The sequence below is a fragment of the Arachis ipaensis genome, chromosome B2, assembly GCF_059453495.1.
Source record: "Arachis ipaensis isolate K30076 ecotype BB chromosome B2, ASM5945349v1, whole genome shotgun sequence".
In the NCBI taxonomy this organism is placed as follows: domain Eukaryota; kingdom Viridiplantae; phylum Streptophyta; class Magnoliopsida; order Fabales; family Fabaceae; genus Arachis; species Arachis ipaensis.
This window is the reverse complement of record NC_142437.1, coordinates 4,682,172-4,705,194: the sequence shown is the minus strand read 5'-3', so window position 1 is coordinate 4,705,194 and position 23,023 is coordinate 4,682,172. Positions and strand designations below refer to the sequence as shown.

The following is a 23,023-nucleotide window of genomic DNA, read 5'->3' as shown; positions in this document are numbered from 1 at the left end:
AAGCAATGAAATTGAAATTTAAGAATATTAAAACTTTAGAAGAATAAAAAAGCTTTAATCTACCACAGCTTGCATTTACGGTAGTATTACTCTAAACAGATTAAGCTATGATTATTAATAGTGAACCAACATTTATTGTTTCCTAAATGTTATTCATATAATCAATAGTCGTATGGATGAACGAGTGTTGTGTATTTTTAATTAGATCTAAAATTTATTCCAAAACTATTTTTATGATTATCATTTCATACCATACCGTAATATTGCTTCAGAGTGGATATAGCAACAATTAGATATCATCGTTAAACCTTTTCTTAATGAAGGGGAGTAAAATCGACTGTCAGATTTTGATCCCTTTTCTTGTTCGACTACCATGTAACAAATGCAAAATGACACAGGTTCTGCTATTACTTCTAAAATAGCCATAACTTCATTCATTAATAAACTCCATACGGTTCACATAGTTTTCCTAGCAAAAGCAGGCAGCAGCCATATATAACATCAAGGGCAATGAAATTGCGATAACCTACGTACAAATATGTTTTGGCCATAGATCCCCATTCAATACCAGTAGGTGTACCTCGGGGGGTGTGGATGTTGTGCTCTAGTCTGTCGACAGGACCACTAGTATCCACACTCAAAAGTAGCCATCAAACACATATAGAACCAGACATACATGTACCACACAGTACGAAATAGAAGTTAGCCAAATAACTAATACGATTTCTACTTAGATCACAGTTTCCTGCTTGTAATCAAACGTTAATCTATAACAAAATGCAGTAGTCATTCGTGTTTCGACCAGATTTCGAAAGTTTTTCAGTCCTTCATGCGAATAACCTTCCTCCACGCTGCATCTGCCTTGGAGGCCACTGTTTCCTTCACCTCGTTACAGTCCAAAAGGACAATCTTTGTTGCAGTTTTCATCCTTAATTTCAACGGGTCCATCTACTTGTAAGGAAAACATAGGGTCAAAATGCATGTACTCCTTCGTAGAGACACAACATGCTAACATAATGGAGGACGAACCTGCCAGGGAAGGTTTGAAACTTTGAATTTGCCTTCTGTTTGGATCCAGTTCAAAATCCACAGACATGAATCATCGCTGCAAATTCGGAACATGTCATTTCAATCACGAATTATGTTGGCCATGTAGAGATGAGAGGTTATAAAAGAAATCATTACCATTCCTGGTAACTTGGGACTCCATCGGGATACTTAATTGGTCCCCAAGTGGTCGGATCAGCACTAACATGGGAAAAGCTCAGCATGTTAGATTCCAGCATGAAAAACTGGGCGAGCAACAGTAGCTGCATTCAAGAAAAGCAGAGGGGGGTAAGATGGCACGGAATGATAACCGCATTCACGTCTGTAAAAGTTATGGAAAATTTGCAGTGAGGTAGAATGTTGTGCAAATTCTATTAGACTAACAATGGTTCGCATGTTCCGTTCCCTCCGCTCCTTGTGCTCTGGAGCTCTTGTCACATCTAGGCAGTAGACCCTCCCATGCTTAACGTCCACGACCATCAGGTACCAGGTGTATGTTTTTTCGCACACCGGGACCAAAACCTGTCAACACAGCAAATATTAATGCTAGGCTATAAGTTGAATGAAAAATTGTAAAAATTGGAGTTAAAGGTTACGTTAACAACGTGTTCGAGACGACTAGTTGCCGGCATCCATCTGTTCATGTATTTTCTCCTAATGACCTCGAATGGCCTCATTGCTATGACGTCATCGGCAAATAGCGAAGGTGTGTACCAAACACGAGGTGGCAGAACGCAGCAGGCTCGCATGGAGGCGCTCATGAGGATTATGTTCATAATCTGTGCACAAAGGAAAAACAACTGTGTCAGTCTTCTTATCTATCTCATCTTTCTAATATTTTCGGCACCGTCGGGTTGTACTCACGTCAACATTGGGCATATAAACCGGCGATAACGAATGGAATCCTGCTCTAGGAACTTCCAATGTTGAGAACTTGAACAGCATTTCCCTGGAATTTGGGGAACAACATTCAGTTCCATTACAACGTTATCTACAAAAAATATATTAGGTACATTATAAAGATTCTAATAACCACAGATTATCCCTACAAATATTGATCATTTTTTCCAAAAATGTAAGCGGCCATCTTGCATTCGTCAAGTGTCAGGTCCATGTGAACGGTTGGCCTAAAAACCATTTGGAATCCCTTAAGAAGAGGCAATATAATGTTAGTTAGCCACAGCATACGATGTTCTAATAAATTAAATGCGTTATTAGTAGTATACTGAGCATTCAACGGTGGGGATTCTTGCCAGTGGAATTAGTAGAACGGGAGACTCCATTACGTTCATCATTCCATACGGTTTGAATGCACTCCCAACCCCTACAGAAGAGACATTAACATTCGCCTGGATATTCTGCTGAGTCGTTGCGGGCTTCCTACAGTCAGTCTGTTCTTCCCCAACGATATGGTTAGAATCGATTGGCTCCAGTTTTGGAATTTTCAGTGGAATGCCGCATGTTTCTGTGGGAGAGAACATCTCACATACTTTTGTTGTGCACTCAAGCTTAGACATGCTCGGTAGGTCCCTGTAAATCTGCACAGCCCCCGTTTGTTTTTTTAGTCGTTTGTTTATCAGACAAAGAAAGGCAGTTAGGTATGCTAGCAAGTGTGTAACTAACTTTTTCACAGACTCCGTCAACTGAGTCGAGTGTAATGGTCGCAGAGTGGGTGGTCCTTTTAGGCACACCAGAGCACCAGTACTGCGCAAGTGGTCGCTTTGGCTTTCCTGACCTGTCAACGCCCTTAATAGGGCGAGGAGTTGAAAGTGCCTCGTCTATGATGACGTCGTCGTCAAAACCAGGAGAGTTTGGCACGATTATGTCTAGCGACGGAGTAACAGATGACATGGCCAACCACTTTCCTTTCTCCAGGCTTTTCACTTGTTCTGCTGGTGATCCAATATCCTTAGTAACAGCTGTTAAACTTTGTCTTTGCCCTATTAGGTTGGGTTCAATCTCCGGGTAACGATCAGTTGCCATTGTGGTCTTATCTGTGGATGGTTTAGCGGCTGCTGAAGTTGGACTCGCCCCTTGGGTGGTTAGTAGTGAATGGATCTCAGTAACGGACTTCCCCGTCTGGTACGTTGGTCGCTCCAGCGCCGACATGCGACCCTCCAAAGCAACTGTCCGCGCATCGATCTTCTGTGTACTCAGTCAAGAAAGCAAAAAACACAAACATCAAACAACATCGCATTTGAATACCATTTTCGACCTAACCACCATGTTAGAATGGGTCAAATGTGGTGTTGGTATGACATGGTCACGTGGGATATTTTTGTTGCTCGGGTCAAACAATAGACATTAAAATTATTTTGGACGATAAATGGATCACCACATGTTCATTGAAACAGGGCATGTCAAATATATGTTAAGAAAGGTGGTGCCTTTGTTCCAAACCCAGGCACATTTCATAAATATGTCTTCGAACACAGTTGGACTAAAATTTCTTGGACGAAAAAAAAAACGGGTCACGTACCTCGAGCAGCTTCACTGCGAGGAGCAGTAGTCCATCATGTTGGGTCTTGGGATCTTCAGGTAGGTTTTCTCCCTGACCACCATTAGGGCTCTGTACCAAAAAAAAATGTTACACAAACATTATAACACACTCCGGTTTCGTACAAAGGTAAGAGGGTAGACCAATGTCAGAAAGACGGTTCAGTCGTACCACGTTCATCGTTAGCTCTAGATTAAGGGTCGACGTTCCATCTGCGACCGAGGCCTTGGGAAGGGTTTCCATGTCTATCGCGGGAACAACGCTGGAAAACAACGTCAAAATTGTTAGTAAATTAAACAAAGTGCTTAACCGGAGAACAAACACACTATTTTGAGAAACCCTTTAGGCCGAAGAAGGTGTAAGCTTCTGAAGACCCACAGGGGAGAAGCAACATAGACGAAGCTACATTTAACTTACGCATCATTGGTCTCAGTCTCCTGGGACTCCTCCGGCAGATTCTCCCCGTCGTCCATTATCGCCATTTGTTCGTTTAGGGTAATGTCTGCCTTTGGTAATTGGCTGGAGTACCGTGGTTACGCTTTCTTTTTGGTTGTGTGTTACACTCTTGCTTAAGCTAAGATTTGATTTTATACAGATCCCATGACTGAAGTGTTTGTGCTAACATTGATTGATGTGACCCTTTCAGGTTGACCCACCTATTTCTGTGCTACCCACCCCTTGACAATCTGTGTGGAAACACTCAATGTTCACAATATATTTCTTGATTCACTTGCAATTTTGTGTAGAGTTTGAACAGTCTAGCCTTCCACAGGTTGCCATTTCCAACGATAACATAACATAAGATCAAAAATATATAATTGTAAAACTAAATATTAAATAACAATTTTAACATTAAATTTTAATTCAGTCATTCTCATATATGCATAATGTCAAAGACATGTTTACTAAGCTAAACATTTAATAATTAAAATCTTAAGTAATGTGTTAATATAATAATATAATCAGCCATTGTTCGGTTTCGATTGGATTGGAATTTTTATGAATAGTCGATCCGAAATCCGCTCCAATTCAGCCGTATGTACAAAAATCCAATCAGATCAAATCTAAACTATTTCGGTTTAAATCGGTTCTGGTATGGGTGTAATTGTAATATCGGTTTCATTTGGATCGACTTTGATTTTAAGACCTTCGAGCAAAGCTTTTAACTGTAGGAATAAAAAAACTTTTTGCAGTTTCATTGTATTGAATTTCATCGGTTATTCACCAATTAATAAGAAAAAGATGATTTTGCTGGAAAGCTATTTGGGCCCAATTATTGGAATAAAGAGAATTTTTGACGCAATTCTGTTTAAATAAGCATTGGATAGATGTTAAACATGTTTTCCATGCAACGATAATATTAATTTATGGCTGAAGATGCAGCACCTTCGTAGGCAAATAAATATTTTGAAATATATATTTACTTTTGGTTAAATACTTAACTTGTTCAAAAAAGGAATTAATTTTACCCAAAGTCACATTTTAACAAACACATCCCTATCATTTTATTGAATGTAGTAAATTCAATATAAGCGTGGATAAATACTACAATTTCATTCGGTTCGTATTGAACACTAACAAGCCTTAATATAATTAAATTTGCAAATACAAGTAAATCGTAATTGATATTTTCAATTTTATTGAACTTTTGTTAACCGAACAAAGTATATGCATTTCACAACAAATTAAACTCTGGACGTGTCTGTCATTCAACTATTCCCTCCGCCAACCTGGCTCTCACAGAAGATAGCAACAACTTGAGTGAGAAGTTAAGAACACTGCTAACAAGGAGTGCCTTAGTGGGCCAACCCATCCCAACCCATGCAGCCAGGCGAATACAATCTGGACAAACGGGGCGGACTGGCTATAAAATCAATTGTACATGGGGGTGGAAACAGGCCGGGCCAGGTCAGGGGTTACATCTTAACAGGCCAGGCCTGTATTAGAGTATATTGGCCATAGCCTGAGCTGTTGCCTGGTACAGGTTTTTTTATGAAGATTGTGCCTGGCCTGTTATTAAATCTGGCCTGGCCTGAAGCATGTCAATAGGCCTTTTTTTTTTTAAATCATAATTAAATTTAAAAAATATTTTAATGTTTAAAGTTACAGAACATAAAATAATATATATATGGATAACATTGATGCAAAGTACACATATCTAATTAAAGAGACAAATGACTTAGTGGACAAAGGTATTATTATAAGAAAGCAAACCCAAGATCAAATCTTTTTACTAGCATTTCAACTAGTACAATAAAAGTCTCTATATATATATTTGCTGGCACATGCCGGCCTGACAGGCCCAAGAGCCTATTTCAAATGACTTGGCATGGCCTTTTAAATAATATAGACTTATTTAATAGCTTTAACCTTAAACTATTTCCTATCAGGCCAGACTAGACCAGGCCAAACACATGCCAGGCTGCAGGTCCCTGGCAGGCCGCCTTGCCTATTTCCACCCCTAAGCACATCTTAAAATAATTTCGCATACATGTCATCGGTTTAGGGTTGTAGAGTTAATTAAAGATAATTTCATAAACGCAACGACATAAATGAAACAACATTTGTAATAACTGGACCGGATCGCCCTATTGGGCTAGAAAAGACCAAAGCACGTTTGGTGACCTCGGTTCGGTTGCCTCTGTTATTATAATAAATACTCAAACCGCTTAAACTCTAGCAGCAGTTGACTAACTCGATGAAACCTGCCGGCGCTATGTAGTTTCCAATTTCAAAAAATGAATGCTCGCATTGTTCAACGCGGCACTGCTTGGGTCGTTCGAATAATTTACGCAACCATGTTGGGGTTCTCTTCTGTAATTATATTTGAAAATAATTTAATATATGTTATATAGCACAACTGCTTTAAGCATTGAGCCAGTGACCCACTCACCAGACCGGTTCAATAACAGGTTTGGTTTTGGCAACTTTCGGAGGAACATTAAAGAAAAGAGACTCGATTCACATATCAATATTTCAGTCGGGTTGTCAGTACGGTTGGGCTATCTTCAAATTTAACCCTTAATTGGTGGGCAATGAGCTTCAAACCAACATAATCACAACATAATATCTTACTCTAAACGGCCAAAAACCGTAACCATATATGTCATATATCTACACTAACAGCGAAACGTAACTAATTGTTTGTCCACGTTTGCCGAACTTTACTATTGAACGTAAGTCGTGTTTAACATCTTCAAATTATTTTTTCATCTTGTGTTCCTTGCTGACTCTACTTGTTATACATAGTAAGATAAAATAAGTGATACTTTAAATTAAAAAAGTTATGTTTGATGAGTAGTTTATTATCGACGTTGAAGTGATGTGTACGCCCCACATTATGAAGATGCCTCCCGAGATATTTATTAACACTTCTGGCTTGTTATACAGTTACTTGTGCTGGGTCTGGGCCATTAACGTTTTAAAGCGTTTAAATGTCTCGGGCCCAATACGTTTTTTATAACAGACTGGAACACGCCATGCCAAACAAAGGCCATGCTGCAGCTCCCTACCAGGAAGCCTTGCCAGTTTCCAACAAAATAATATTGCAGGCCTCGTTATAAATAAGTTTCCATCATAACCATTTTACTATCATGCTTACATTATCTGGTTTCTTTAGGTTAAAATTGAAATTTGCTTTCGTTACAGTAACGAAGATAACATTTGTTAGCGTAACATCACAGTTACTGCCAACATTCTCGTATTAAAAATTACGGTCCGCTTAAGTTTCATTTGTAAGCTGTACTTTAATCACCCATTTATTAAAAAAAGTTACACAGAAACAAAAAGAAACATATCCAACTAGATGTACTGTCGTTTTAAATTTATGTATACATCCAAAATCAGAGTAAATAAAAAGAAGGTAAATTTAAGGAACTAAAAAATTTACAATCAATTAATAATATTGAAGGGTTTTAAATATTAAGACACATATGTAAGGTCCGTCAAACATATACGTTATAAAACTAATATGTTCGATACACATTTATTGAATGAAATCTATCGAATTTGGCTTCATGATTCGCTGCAATAAAGAAATACATAATATAATAAATAAAAAATTGTAAGCTGTGTTTTTATTCGAATACTAATTATACATCCTGATTATTTTAGGTTAAAATTTAATTTCCGGCTTCATTAGTTTAGATGTGTTACAAATGGAAAAAAATTGTCTTTTTCGGCAATACAATTTAATAAAACTAAACCCATTGATATTCAAAGAACGGCTAATTTTTTTTTATATTGGCTAAATATATGTGTAATACATTGTTATGGGAAAATTAGGTGTTTTTTTTTATATGGTGTTTTATTCAAATCGGACGGTCCGATTTGTTTGATAAAAAAATAAACCACAAATCGGAGGGTCCGATTTGCTTGAAGAATAAAATAAACACGAAATCGGAGGGTCCGATTTGTATTTTTTATTTTTTTTAATTTGTTGAAATGGAAATCGGACGGTCCGATTTCAACATTAAAATTTTTTTTTATTTTTGAAATTACAAATCGGACCGTCCGTATTGTAATTTTAACTTTTTTGATTTTTTTTCAAACTGAAAACGGAGGGTCCGTTTTCAGCTAGCACCATATATATGTAAAATATCTCTCTTCTCCACATTGTTGTATTACTGCATCCTCTTCTCCATATAAAAAAACAAAAGTTCTTCAAAGAACCAATCTGAAAATAAAAAATATTACTTTAAAAAAATCGTTGCTAACCTTTACTTTTTCTTTCGGTGGTCATATCTGTTCAGTGTAGATATAACGTTTAAAACAGTAAAACAAGGACAAACAGAAAACAGAAAGTAATATCTAAGGTTTGAAATGGGAATTAATATAAATTACCATCATCGTTACCTACAAGTTACAAGTAAATATCATTAGTAAATATCAATATGCAATTTGTTGTCACCAAATTATTTGAAATTCTGTATAATTTTTTTCTTCGAATGTATATAAATCTCGAATTGAAGTGGCTACTGTCTTCAATACAAATAACCGGATTTGAACCGAAATCCCTCCTCCTAGCACGAGTCTGTGGCCCATAAAAAAGCATGGATTTGCAACCAAACATCGTCTGCACTCACGTACCGTAGTTCCCTTTCAGGGAAATTAACTCTGATAGCCTTTACCAACCTAGTGGCCAAGGCCTGAACGCAACCAGGTACTTTTAGGGGAGCAGGAGAAGTAGGCATTAAAAGTTTCATTACACGTCAGCACATACTCTTGTATCAACTTGGCCAACACCTACATGATCCGGGAAGGGTACGTGTGTCGAATTACCAGTGACACATCAATCAGATAAAGATTTTGATGTGACGCGAGTGAAGAGAGGAGGCGCTGATTTCATGCTTTTGAGGGTGTTGTTACCCAAAATATCATTTTCAAAGCTTCCCCAGGAAGACTGCTTAACCCTACAAAGACATTATTTCTGATGACGGGGGCGGAAGCAAAACCAAACAAAATTTGAATCCCCAAATCCTCCCACCGTAAAAACCCAAAAAGTAAGTCAGCCTCCCTTAGCTTGTCCTGACCCAATGGAGGAGACCATGAAGCAATTCACCTTTTTCGTTGTCACGAAGGGTCACAACACGGGAGTATACATCTCCTTTGAAGAAGCCAACAAGCAGATTCTCGGCCACCCCGAACCGGAGTACGCAGGGTTCAACAGTTACGTCATGGCACTTCACGCCTACGAATCAAGGATGGAAACGCTGCAGGAGGACAAGGAGGCAACTGCGGAAATGATGTCCGAGACGGGCACAGTCGAATCACCGATGCGGACGCCCCGAACCCTACCAACATTCGAAGGGCGCGTTGCCTGTATTGTTGGTGGTAAAGTTCAGAATGACCTTTCCATAAATGTCACTATATTCACAATTAGTTTATTATTGACAGGCAAACAATTCCAAATTCAGGCTAATTTTTTTTTAAAACTTACAGGAGCACCAATGATCCCGGCGGATGAGTGTGCGTCGCATAACTTCGCCCTTAGCAACAGCATGGAGCTCTGGCTATCAATGTATTGCTACGACACTAAAATACCCAGCCCGTGTTTCTTTCGTGAGGAAAAATTCCACCGGGAGCTGGGACCAATTTATGCTTTCAATGTTATAATCCCTGGAAACCCGTTTGGGCCAAACCTACGGGCGAAGGGTCGTTACACGGTTCTGGAGGATGACGCGAGGGAGGACGCTGCGTTCAGCATGTTGTGGGTTCTTTTAGCATACACGGGTAATGACGTCAGAGACTTCAACTATCTTCGTGCTAAGTCTCTGGAGAGGGAAAACGCGGTTCTTCGGGAAGAGATCACGAGGCTGGAGTCTAAGATACACATGCTTGAATCTATTTGCGACAATAGCCTTGATTGTATGACCCCATAGATCGAAGTTAAAATCATGGCAACAACCCAGCCATAAAGGTTGCTTTATTCCTGCTAATCCCTTGGTTACCTAAAACTTTGTTATTTCCGTGTCTCTAGGAGGAGGTTTATGTAGGGTTGTCAAGACTTTTATGTTTGACATATTTTGTATATCATTGTGTATCTTCAATGTCCTGATGAAGCATGGCATCGAGAAACACATTACGTTAGGGTTAATCTGCTAATGATTTCCCGTGCTTAGATTGTGAAACGATTATGGTGTGCAACGGTAATTACTGGTGTATTAGTGTCTCCCAAAAGTTTTTCTGATTAAAAGATCGTTCGTTGAACTAATGTGTTGCGAAAAAAGAACATAAAATTGATGTTGCTTAATGCTCTATGAACTGATTAGACGAGATGCAACTATGCTATGCAACTGTGCCAAATAAACATTGTAGTGTTGAACCCAACGTTTTACACCTGCAACAACTAAGCAGAGATGAAATTGTGCATACCAAAGTGTAATCTGCAAAACGATAAACAATAGATATTAAAAAAAATTTGTGGGTTACTTCCAACCGAGGAACCTGTCTGTTTGCATGCAAGTAAACTAATCGGAAAACTCATGCCTTGTAATCCGGATCAAATTATGGTGACGCCATTACAACAATTAACCGAACCTGCACCCTCAACCAATGTAGAAGAACAAAAACCGATGAGAAAGATGGAAAGCTTCCACTTTTACCCATGTTAAACAGTAATAGTCAAGCACGAAGACAAAACAGTTCAGAAATATGATGCGCTTGTCCAATGCTAACTAAGGTTTCAATGCCAAAAATATAACATAGCAGAATAATTGGCTCTTCCCCACAAAAGTGCACACAGTCGAAGAAAAATGGAGAGTAACCGCAAAAACAACAACTAAAGAGATGATTGCACCGCGCTGGAGAAATTCATATGGTAGAGTAATCTAAGGCACACAGATTATGTCAAAACTACTTAGTTAAAGGACAGAAAAACTTAAGAGGAACAAAATGAGTTAAGCGTAGCCGTCGCAATACAATCACCATTCACAACGCAGGACAAAAAGTTTTTGACAAATGAAACAGGACAATCCAAAACAAGAAAGTCAGCATCCTCTTTAACCCATGTTGATTCATTCAAAATCAACAAATTGGACCAACAGCTCCACCTCAGGTTGGGTACGGGAGATCTCAAAGACGGCCAGCTTGGGGACAGTTATGTTGCACTTCCTCAAGAAATCCCCCCACCCTTGACTAATGCTGCCACAATTGCGCCTTCTTTTGCCCACGTATCTTCCGTAGACTGCCTGGACGGAGATCTCCCCCGCTCTCAGATTTACAATGGCATCATCGTTGACGTCGTCTCCAAGGTGCGGCACATTTGGCTGACCAAACCATAATGGACAATCATATGTAATTAAGGGGAATAAAACAGATAATGTGGTCCCCAAACTTAAAGAAAGAAATAGGTGTATATAGAGTGTAGAGACAAAGCCATTACCAGGAAGTGGATGCCCAATAGCCTTTTTGTGATGTGCATGATGAAAAAGGGGTGCTCGGACTGAAAAGTCTGCTCCACCTCAGCTGCAGCCGAGCTCCTGGGGACATTGATACATCCCATTCGACGCTGGGGCGTTTCAGTAGTGGTTGTGCGTTTCCTGGGCGCCTGGGGGGGTGTTTCGTCGCCGGAGTCATCACCCGTCGTATCATACGTCCTTTCCACACCCGGCGACTGAAAGATGCGAACGCTGAAGTCGTCTCTGCCCTTGTGCTTGAACAGCAAAATGTTAGATGGATGTAGCTTGTATTCATGATAGAACCTCTGCCATCCCCTGCCGAGAGTGATCTCTTTCCACCCATTGGGGGTGCATGCAATCTTGTAAGAATGGTTTGACCCATCGGCGACCGTAATGTACAGATGGTTGCTATCTTTGGGGAGGAGCCCATTCGGTATAGGCAGACGCTGCATAAAAGGGAACATGAGGAGTGCGAGTAAGAGATAAAACAAAATCCCGTGATTAGAGTAAGAAAAAATCGCAAAGATAAGAAGCGGAGTCGACAACCTACCATCGGCCGCGACATCTCTCCGGCCGCTTTGATAACCCTAAGGCCGTCACCTTTGGCGTGAGCTTCGGCCATGTCTTCGTCAGGGCACCAACACAGTGGATGAAGGGGATATTCTGAGTTAGAAGAACCTGTTCAGAGTCGATAGCTTATGAATCAGGCGGATATCTGGTGGAGATCTTATCTAACTCATTAGATGTATTGAGAATTGCAGTACCTAGAAGAATGTGCCGTGGGCTTTTGATGAAGTCTTCTGCTAGAAGCCGATTGGTTGCCTGCCTCGTGGGACCCAAGAAGAAATTATGGTGTAGCCAGTTGCCACTCAAAATTAATAAAACAAATTTCTTTAAATGGAAATTTTTTATTTTCGGATATATGAAAAATTTTAATTTGAATTTATGTGCTTTATTAGGTTATTAGGCTAAAAAATTTGTAATGTGATTGAATTTAATAAAAAAATTACTAATAAATGAAGACATTATGTTGGTAATTTGCACTATTTATAAATTAGAATTTCCTTTTTACTCTTCTTATGTTATAAATCACCCTTTAATTAAACATGGGAGAAATAAATTATAGTTTTATACGAAACTAAAATCACATTATAACTACCATATATTTAACCAAACGTAGCGATATGCATGTATTTTTTGGAACGTTAATTACCCTATAATATATAGTTAACTCTTTCAGTTTCTACAAACTCGATAGTCACGGATTCCTTTACATTTTTTTTATTCCATCGATTTTTTTTAGCAAGCATATAGAGAACAAAATCTAAAAATTTATTTGCGTTAGTGGCTTACGTTGTAACTTTTTTAAATTTTAAGTTATTTACAACTTATTGTCTTAAATTATAGACATTTTTTATTTAGGTTGGTATTTTTAAATTTTAGGTTATGTTGTTAGGTTGTTATTTTTGAATTTTGAGGTCATCCACATAAATGGTAACAGTATGAATTTTAAAAGGGAAGTTCTATGGTGGCATTGGTTTTGATGGCTAAGGGTGGCATAAGTTTGACTAACAAATTAAATATTAACATATGGTAAAAAAAAATAAATTTAAAACTAAAATGATTCTCTCTTTCTTATAATTTCTTATCATTATTTTTATCAAAATAATTTCTTATAATTTTTTTGTAATAACAAAAATAACTTAGTAAAATATTAAAATAATTTTTTAAATATATTTTTAATTATAACTTTATTATTATTTTTATTTATAAAAAAAAATTCTTATAATTATTTTTACTAAAATAATTTTTTTATAATTATTTTTATTTTTAATTATTTTAATTATTATTTTTTATCAAAATAAATTTTTTTATCATTATTTTTTTTGTAATTTTGGAAAACTAAAACCGGAATAATATTCTTTCTCTTGTCATTTTGGTGTTAGTTTTTTGAAATTACAAAAAAATAATTATAAAAATTAATTTTTAGAAATAAAAATAATAATAAAAATGATTAAAAAAATAATTTTTTATAAATTACTAAAAAATAATAATAATAAAAAATACTTAAAAACTAAAAATAATTATAAAAAATTATTTTAGTTCAAATAATTATAAAAATTCTTTTTCAAAAATAAAAATAATAATAATAAAATAATTATAAATATAATTATAAAATTATTTTGGTGTTATATTTTTGAAATTATTTTTTATAATTATAAAAATAATTATAAAAAATTATTTTGATAAAAATAATCATAAAGAATTACAAGAGAGAGAATCATTTTTATTATAGATTTAATTTTTTTGCCAAATGTCAATATTTTACTTGTTGGTCAAACTTATGCCATCTTCAGCCACCAAAACCAATGCCACCATAGAACTTCCCATTTTAAAATTCACGATATGCAACCCGAGGTTCGTTACGTAATGTTTGCGTGTTATTTTTAAGTATTAATTTCCATTGTTCTTTACCCATCCAGCATCATAGTTATATTGTATTTTAACCACAATAAGAATGCTATTTCTAACTTTATTTGTTTCATCAATAAAAAAATTCAAGCATCGTTACTATCCATCTCTTGAGACAAATTTTAGATCGAATAATAATAAACTCAACAAACCTAATCATTTTCATGTTGCTAACACATTTCACATTATTAAAAATGAAACGCAAAAAATATCTGAACTTTCAAAAAACCTGTGCAGCATCTGTTTACAAAATTGTGAGGTAGACAACGTGTTAAAAACAATTTTATTGTTATTAGCGACCCGGGTACTTAATTTAGAAAATTACTAATAACAAAACTAGGGATATATTGACTACATAAACACCAAACACCAAACAGCAAAGCGCAGACCACGTCCTAACCGTCTCCATTCCAATTGGAACTGCCTAATGATACCAGTTCACGAGGGAGTTATTGCAATTCCATAATAAATACAATAATTGTCCATAAACCGTTTTCACAAACTCCAACTAAACACTTTCTGCCGTCTCAGCTTCCACATTTATGATAATAAGTTGTATGCTCTTCAATTTACTCCATATTAAATGGTATACTACGTTCTCAAAAAAAATTTTCTACCATCACTGGAATCACTTTAAATTTAACATCATTTGAAAGCAATGCACTGTAATCTATAACAAAATAACGCCTACCTTCATGACTATATATGGACTGAAAATAATATATCATATAGATTGTAAGTATTACATATTATTGTAATAACTAGATTGATGTTAGAGTCAGGAACCAAAAACATGAATAAGAAACCCTTGACCACAAACCCTAAAACCGTCAACCACGAACCGTAACCAACAAACCCGAATCCCCAGAAACTGTTAAGGGTATGCCCAACACCAAACCAACCTTATCCACGGCCGTGCAAGGTCTCCCAAGAAGCCAGGCGCTCCCTTAAGCGAGCGTTCTCAGCCTCCAGTTCAGCGACACGGGAGTCGACGGACAGACTACATATCCGCTCCAACTCCACAACACGTTCCCTGCAACTCTTAGCCACGTAGTAATTGTAGTCGAGGATCTCCTTCCCTGACTCTCCAACAACCGCTTGCAGGGATGATAAAGCGGCATCTTGCCTGGCCATGCGTTCATCGCGGGAGAACCTGCCGTAGGCAACAAAGTTGATTCCGTCGGGTGGGCCCACCACATGAACCACAAACCCATAGTAGCAGACGCCATGGACGGAAACGCAATCGCGGGCCTTAAACACTGGAGGCTCTGTCTTAAGGGCGTCGCATGCCCTCCGCAGCGTCTGCTCAAGGTCCTCCGTGATGACAAACTGGTCAGGACTCACGGTGGGGACAACTTCTAGACTTCGAAATGACAAAAAACAATAACAATGAGCAGACGTAAAGGAAAACCGGGAAAGAAGATAATGTGAAACCGCCTACCGTCGTCGCCGAGAGGGTCGCTAGGGCCAGGTCCTCCGGAAGAACCACTTGCATCACCAATGCTGGGGCTCCACATTGTTCCAACCCAATGAACACCAACTCACTCACTGGAGGATGTATAACAACCTTCGATCTTATTAACAAATTCCGCAACAACGAAGTAATCTCAAACATCAAACTTATATATATTTATATATGGCGTGCCCCATCACATTCTCCAATCCAATTATGTATACACACTTATCTCATTAGACAGTCACACCGCTTCCCCAGGGCTTTAAATTGGATAATAAATGCATTAACCTCACCTAACCGTTTTTCCCACCCTCCACCAAATGTTGAACGCTTTTTGATCTCTCATTAGACGCGTCTCATCATCTCCTCTCTATGTGATAAAGAAAACAAATTTCAAAAACACGAAGTTCAAATACGTGATATTAAACTACCGTGCACTATGCAGATAACACAAGTAATTAACGATTAACTATTCAAATATTAAACGGCTAAGTATCTGCCCGAAACTTTAACATTCTACTAGTTGCACGTGGAATAATGTATACAACAACAGCTTAACAAAAATAAACCCATATTTACAACTTTTGTTTAAGAACGGGTGAACAATGTATTATAATAGAATAACATTAATAGAGTTAATTTAATTAGGATAGTGCTAGGGGAACATTGTTAAAACATTTTCTGGTTCATCTATTCTTTTCCAATAATTAATACCATTCCCCATACAGTTTTCAGTTTTCAAAACACTACACTTATGCTTACTCTAACGTTTAATATAACGAATGCGATACTCACAACGTATCCGCTACACTCAGGTTCAGGTTTCCAACGGGATAGGTGGACTTATAAATATGGAGCCTATCTACACTCCTATGCGACACTCAAAACACCATACTCTAACGACGTATCCCCATCCACATCGAAAGAGGAACCAACAGGAACAAACTGAAAATGACAATCGACTGTTGTTCAAATATCGCTTTCATTCCGGACGACATATGGGAAGCAATAACCATTAAAGTTGCGACAGACTCCATCCGATCCCTGTGCAGTCTCAGAATGAGCTGTAAGGCTGCACACGATGCGGGAGAGGCCGATATCGTTCACCGGAGTGTTTCCATACCACCCCCGCATGCTACGCCCTGGTGGTGGTGCCTCAACCCGGAGGCAAAGAGATTCTTTGATCGCTGCATGGCAGCTGGCAACCCAGAGCTTCTGTTTCGGGAGGCACTGCGGGAACTCTTCATCAGACGCAACGAAAACGTTGGCATCCGGATGCTGAACAGTGCATCAAGTAGAGGCCATGCAGCAGCCAAATACGCAATGAGCATGATGTTGATGCTTCGCACGGACTACAACGTAGAAAAACAAAAAGGGCTGGAACTGTATCGGGAGCTTGATGCGGCTGGTTTACTCGCTGACAGTAACGCGAGGTGCTTTTCAATTCTGACAGTATCGTGGCCAGGTGAGGTCCAAATGCCCCGTTTAGAAGAACAACACACTGTCTGTGCCTCACCTACGTGCTCCACCAGGGGCCACATGCCTCTTCTATATGATTATCGCAGACGTGCGGCAGAGCGAAACTCCGTCCATGCTTTCGGCAGGGCCTCTCATATCCCCTGCATCCAGTGTCGCGCAGACTACGACCTGCAAGCCTTTGTCAATCTCCCATGACTTAATACAATTTAATTACAACCTGCATATTAAACATTAAATAAATGACTTGCTACAATTGAATTTCCCACTTGTTTTATATTTAGTTTTGGTAATTAAGTTTCGAAGTTTATAGATTATTTCATAATATTTAATTTCAATAGCAACCCTGCCCATCATCGAAGCAAAATTAGGCAGCTTTATGCTCCTATCAGAACGACACATGTGAGCCCCACATTCGCTAACTTTCCTACCGTTGGAAATATTACAGTTGCAAAATTTTAATTTCCCGTTCAAATCACAGGCACATTCCTCGTTGCCTATAAAAACCACCAAAACCAACCTCCCATCTTAAACATGCGCAACCTCTTAACCTCCCATCTATACTCTCACTTGGAATCTCAACATGGTCCGTGCCAAGAAGAAATACTATGTTGTTTTCATAGGGAGGGTCCCTGGTATCTATAGTTCCTGGCCGGACTGTCATAGGCAAGTTAACGAATTTAGCGGCAACCTCCATAAGTCTTACGAAACCTTCGATGAAGCTCGTTTGGCGTTCGAACAATTCGTATCTGCCAACCAATTACAGACTCAGCTCACTGACAATGGTTCTCTAGTGCATCCAATGCATGCAGCATCCATTCGACACAACCCATCACAGATCCCTGAGCAACTACTACCTTTCGACCAAGGTATACAGGAGCAACGTCAAATTGAAGGAGGGGACAACCACTCAACTGTCCGTCAAAGCAACCGATCCAACCAGAGCCGCCGCCAACAAAATCCCTACCACTTTATCCTGTTTATCTTCGTAACCATCCTCGTCCTATTCTTAACTCTGGTTAGGTTGGTAGGCTCCTCTTAACCTTACATATAACAGCACCTACAAGCATGTGTTACCTGGTTTGTAGCAGTCTTACTTTCCAATGTCTTGCCTTGTTTACTTTTTATCGTATATTCTATTGTATTAATTAGTCTAATGCTCAGTTCACGCAGAACATCAGCTTATTATTCGACGTGAACTGTTATTAACTCAGCGAAGTCTAGTTTTTCATACGTGATTTTAGCAACTTAATCCCTTAATCCATTTACCCTCCTCCTCTGTTCAGGACATCTGAACATTTGCCGGTATATGCAGGCTAAGATTTATACAAATCGACAAGTTTAACTTGAAAAGCGATGATTTTTTGTTCATTCTGATTTTTTACATTCCTATTATGATAGAATGTAACGTTACTTCATAAAACTTCTTTTTTTTTAAAATATAAAAAGACAAAACGTCGTTACTGAACAATGAAAGATTGCTTCTAATTATGAAAAGCGACTACGTCATACGCGTTTTGTTAAAAAGACAAATTTGTTATACTGAAAACAAAATAACTTACCCAATGTAACTAACGACAAAAAACCACAAGAATCATACGATCTGGTGCAATTGGGGATTGAGAATGACACACACTTAATTAATGATAATAATTTGAAGAATCACGCACAGCGACAAAAAATTTTATAAACTGAAAACTGCCATACGAAAGGCAAACTGCATAAAACATTATATCGTAGTGCAATGCAACGATGCAAGTAAGGGAAAAAGACGACTACATTCTTTACCCACTCTATGACACCTACAACTAATACGCAGAGATTATTAGCGGAATAAAAACATGAATGGCGGAAAAATGTAAAAAACTTCCATGACAAACACAACTGCTTCACTTGCTAAAAGCTGCGTGAAAATGTATAGCACAAAGTAGAGGTGTAATTCATCTTTCAGCCCGACTGGGAAGTAGAAAACGAGAGTTGATGAAATGGACGGGAGGAAAAGGAATGGCATGTCATGAACTTTCCAAGTTAAAACACCTCCATGATGGTTAGATTATTGACAGTCATGGATCCGATTGAGACTGTGTTCCTTCATTGAAGAGATGTCTAAATACAAACAAATTCCGTACAACCCGGTTGTAACATGAATAGGAACCAGACATTTCTTGTATAGTTTCACCATTCTGTAATGAATTGGAGCAGATCTTTCACCAACCCCCTGTCATGAAAGTGACACATTTGAGTTAAAAGGGTTGAAAATTTAAGGCATGTTTGGAAATCTAAAAAAATATCAACGGAAAACGACAATACAGAAGATTTAGTTGGCGAAAACCAAGTCCAAAACAGCTAAAGTGGTTCATCGGCTTCTGTATTTTCTTCATCAAATAAGAAGAATAGTTTTGAAAGGGACAATACAAAGTCAAAGGAGGTTCTTTAAACGATTCATAAAAATATATAAATTTTCAAAAAAAGGCAAGAAGAAACATTGGCATAACGATGGAAAAAACAACAAAAAAAAAACAAGAACAGAACATAAGCATACCTGAACCGGATTAGCATAGAAGACAAACATGGGTTCCAGCCAACACAGCAAACCGTGTCTTTGCCTTCCACTAAACGAAACACAAAACCCGTGGTTTGTTTTACAAAGCAAAACAGAAAGAACCAGACTTGAACCTTCAAACAATGTAAAAGAACAGAAGCAACCGAACCTATGCTTGCCACTAAAACTGAAGAACCAAGGCAAAGCAATGCAGGAAGATGCAACATTAGTCTGATGCTAATAAAGCTTTCACTGCAATAAAACTAGCAAAACTGAACAAAAAAATGGGCCACAAGAAGATACACAATCTAAACAAAAATGAATTAACGTTATATTCAGTAAGTTTATTTCCAACAGAGAAAAAAGGATGAATATATACAGCCTCATGGCCCCAGCGAGGTCAACAAACACAGTCACCTGTTCGGCATGTCACGTGAATGAAATTTATAAGGTACAAATACTGAAACAACATGGCAACAACATATATGTACCTCTCCAACAAAATATCCTTTTCATGTTGCGCAGAATGTAAATCCCGTTTCTGACATTTGCTCACTTTAAATTGCTTCGCTCTTGCCTTCCCTCCTGACGAAAACAGGATTTATAGCCAAAGACGACGGTACATGTCGGCATAAACTTTGCATTCTTCCCCGTATTTTCCAATGCGCGCACGCAACATTTTCTAATCCCCCGTTGTGGGCCTCGTCCTCGGGAAGTCAGCGACAATTACATGCACATCAAAAAAATTTTCACTGTATATATTATTTCTATTGCGTAATTTTTCGACGGCAAAAGAGATTATACATCATATCAGTTTCAATTTCGTGCATTCCTATTGGATTTTCGTGCTAACAACAATCATTAGAAGACCATGTTGGCAACATCACGAGGTACCATCGAATTTCTTAAAACAGAAATTTTCGAGTAGCCTGCGGAAACAAATATTGTTGGAGCTACCAACGGGGATAAAATAGAAGTAAAATGGAGCAAGAAAAAAAATGACAGTGTTTGACTGAAAGAACGCTGAGACAGAGTTGTAGAGTGATCAGAACTAAAGCAAGAGTTTCTCGTGGCATTTAAGTACAAAGGAGAATCCAAATTTAAATCCGCGGCGATTCGTTTGGCTGCCTCCGAAATTGATTACTCAAGTTTCAGAGGTTTCCATAGTGATCACCATCATATGAATCGGAAAATTATTTCCCACACAGCGGTCATCTTCATGGAAACTTATCAAACTTGAATAATCAATATCGGAGTCACTCAAATGAATCACCAGGAATTTGAATTTAAATTCCCCGTTGTTCTCAAAAACAACGAAATAATCTTGCTTTAACTCCGATAAGTATACAACTCCGTAACGACCTTCATTCAAACAAACGCTAAAATCTTCTCTCTACCTCCATTTTACTTCTATTCCATCCCCAGCTGGTAGGTCCAACAATATTCAAGTTTTCAAATTACATTACAATAATTCTTTGATCTCTAACTGGCATAATAAAACATAACCAAAAACCCAGCAACTTCTGATGCAACATGAAACAAACCAAATCATCAACTTATACACCCTTTTCGGGCACCAAACAACTATTTCTAAATTTATTTACCAGCACTAATCCCCTTAATTAATTATTTAATATTTGTAAGGCAGTCATCAACTGATTCAAAAATATAAATGACACAAGGACAAACTTCAACGTCACTCACCTCGCCAATTGATACACACGAACTGAATGCCCTATGGCAGAACAATATCGGTTTTGCATCCACATCTCTCATCCCATACATTACGCCAGTATTCTATAACCAAAAATTTATATAAAATAAATTCAAAAAACGAATAAGCTCATTCATAACCAAAATTAGAACTTCAGGATCTCCGAATACAGGTGGTTATACTTACAGTTTTTCCAACGTCTGGGTGTGCTTCCTACACTTGTCCCACCACACTGCACACTCGATCGGTAATCGCTGACATAAACACTCGGGATTTCATCCACCAAATACAACCGACTTCCAGATCCGTCGGAAGGCATCTCTCTCAACCTCTATCAAACAGATTTCAGATTAACCAAATTTAGAGGAAGTTTGACATCAACAAAGATAAAGATCACACACCTGAATGGGAGAAGATGGGCCCCACAACTTACGTAGCAAACAACAACGGCAACCCATTTCTATCCGTATCATGCATGCAGCTGGAACTACTAGATCTGCCAGGTATTAAGTTTCAATTACAAACACTGTTAATGACAATCAATCGGCTATTTGAAACAAAATAAAATGACAAATTCAGAGAAGTTCAAAAATTCAAAAACCATGATAACAGTAACAATTACCAGGAAATTCAAAGAAAGCTACACTGGATTACACACCAAACAAAAGAAATCGTCCAAATTAATACCTAACTTGGAGCCTCCATATCTGGAGTCGAACGGGTTCGGTTCGCCGGTATGCCACTGTTGGGAGGGGATGGTCCACGCTTCATCTTCGCTGTCCGGCGCTGCTTCGACGCCGTTCTTCAACGGGACTCCCATGGGATTAGGGGCCGTCGGTTCCTGGGACTGGGAGTGGCTGTGGGGTGCTGCTTCCGCGCGACTACGACGGTTTGCGAGGGACTGGGATGACTGCGTCGGGTTGGGTATCGCGTTTAGAGAGCGGGGTTTCTAGTTTCTTCTACCATGGCTGCGCTAGGTTACGACTACTGATATTTAGGAAATCAAATGGGGGTGGGACATGGTTTTTATACCTGACCCGATCCAACATCAACAACCAGGCCCATGCCTTTTACTGCACAAAAAAACCAACTCCATGCTACCACTCTCCACTACCGCGCTGGCTTAATAGCTGCGGCTCAACTCCATAATTTAACAACACACCACAGCTGGCTCTGGCTGCCCCCCATAACAACAAATTTCTGTGGGTTTCCTGGTCACCTTTTCAATATGTTTTCAGAACACCTTGCACCCTTTTTCTATGAGTCTACACCATAATAATCCCAATAAATCTACACCCTCAACATTTTTAATGATATATCTCAAGGGTACTGCATCCTGGTTCACCAAAGATCCAAAAAAGTGGTCTGGACCACTTGAAAAGTTTCCTATAATATATGTCTTTTCAAAGGTTTTAGTTTCATCAATCATCCATGTTTCTTTGACAATTAAGTATTGCATCAAGCAATCCCCTTCCCAAATGCAACAAGATAAATAATTATAAAAATAAAATCATAAGCATAAATTTATACTAGTAATTAGTTGAATAAATACCAATACAATCTCTAACCATTATTTCACTTGATAATCTAATTTTTAACTAAAATAAAATAATAATTCAGTTTCTATCACAAAAAAATATGAGAAGAACTAATTTATTTGTGGTTGCGGGTTAGAAATTGAATTGTTAATTTTTAAATAAAGTAATATCTCACCCTAAAGGCATCTAAGGTCCCATGGTCTAGTGGTCAGGACATTGGACTCTGAATCCAGTAACCCGAGTTCAAATCTCGGTGGGACCTTTTTTTTTTTATTAAGTAATATCTCACCCTAAAGGCATCTAAGGTCCCATGGTCTAGTGGTCAGGACATTGGACTCTGAATCCAGTAACCCGAGTTCAAATCTCGGTGGGACCTTTTTTTT

General features: G+C 38.2%; 2 protein-coding genes and 2 non-coding genes across 4 annotated transcripts; 3 read left to right on the top strand and 1 right to left on the bottom strand.

The window, feature by feature from the left end:
* Positions 1 to 819: 819 nt before the first annotated feature.
* Positions 820 to 1,992, bottom strand: LOC110268647 (uncharacterized). Its single transcript, XM_021115223.2, has 6 exons — positions 1,912 to 1,992; positions 1,653 to 1,826; positions 1,432 to 1,569; positions 1,186 to 1,310; positions 1,030 to 1,105; positions 820 to 948 (listed from the first exon to the last, which is right to left on the bottom strand). The coding sequence occupies exons 1-6, from the start codon at positions 1,990 to 1,992 to the stop codon at positions 820 to 822; spliced, it is 723 nt and encodes a 240-aa protein (XP_020970882.2).
* Positions 1,993 to 16,321: 14,329 nt separating this feature from the next.
* On the top strand, positions 16,322 to 17,044 carry LOC148572881 (putative F-box protein At1g67623). Its single transcript, XM_088505561.1, has one exon. The coding sequence runs from the start codon at positions 16,322 to 16,324 to the stop codon at positions 17,042 to 17,044; it is 723 nt and encodes a 240-aa protein (XP_088361687.1).
* A 5,786-nt stretch (positions 17,045 to 22,830) lies between these two features.
* Positions 22,831 to 22,902, top strand: TRNAQ-CUG (transfer RNA glutamine (anticodon CUG)). Its single transcript has one exon. It is a non-coding gene; the product is annotated as a tRNA-Gln (tRNA).
* Positions 22,903 to 22,944: 42 nt separating this feature from the next.
* Positions 22,945 to 23,016, top strand: TRNAQ-CUG (transfer RNA glutamine (anticodon CUG)). The gene has a single exon. It is a non-coding gene; the product is annotated as a tRNA-Gln (tRNA).
* Positions 23,017 to 23,023: the final 7 nt, after the last annotated feature.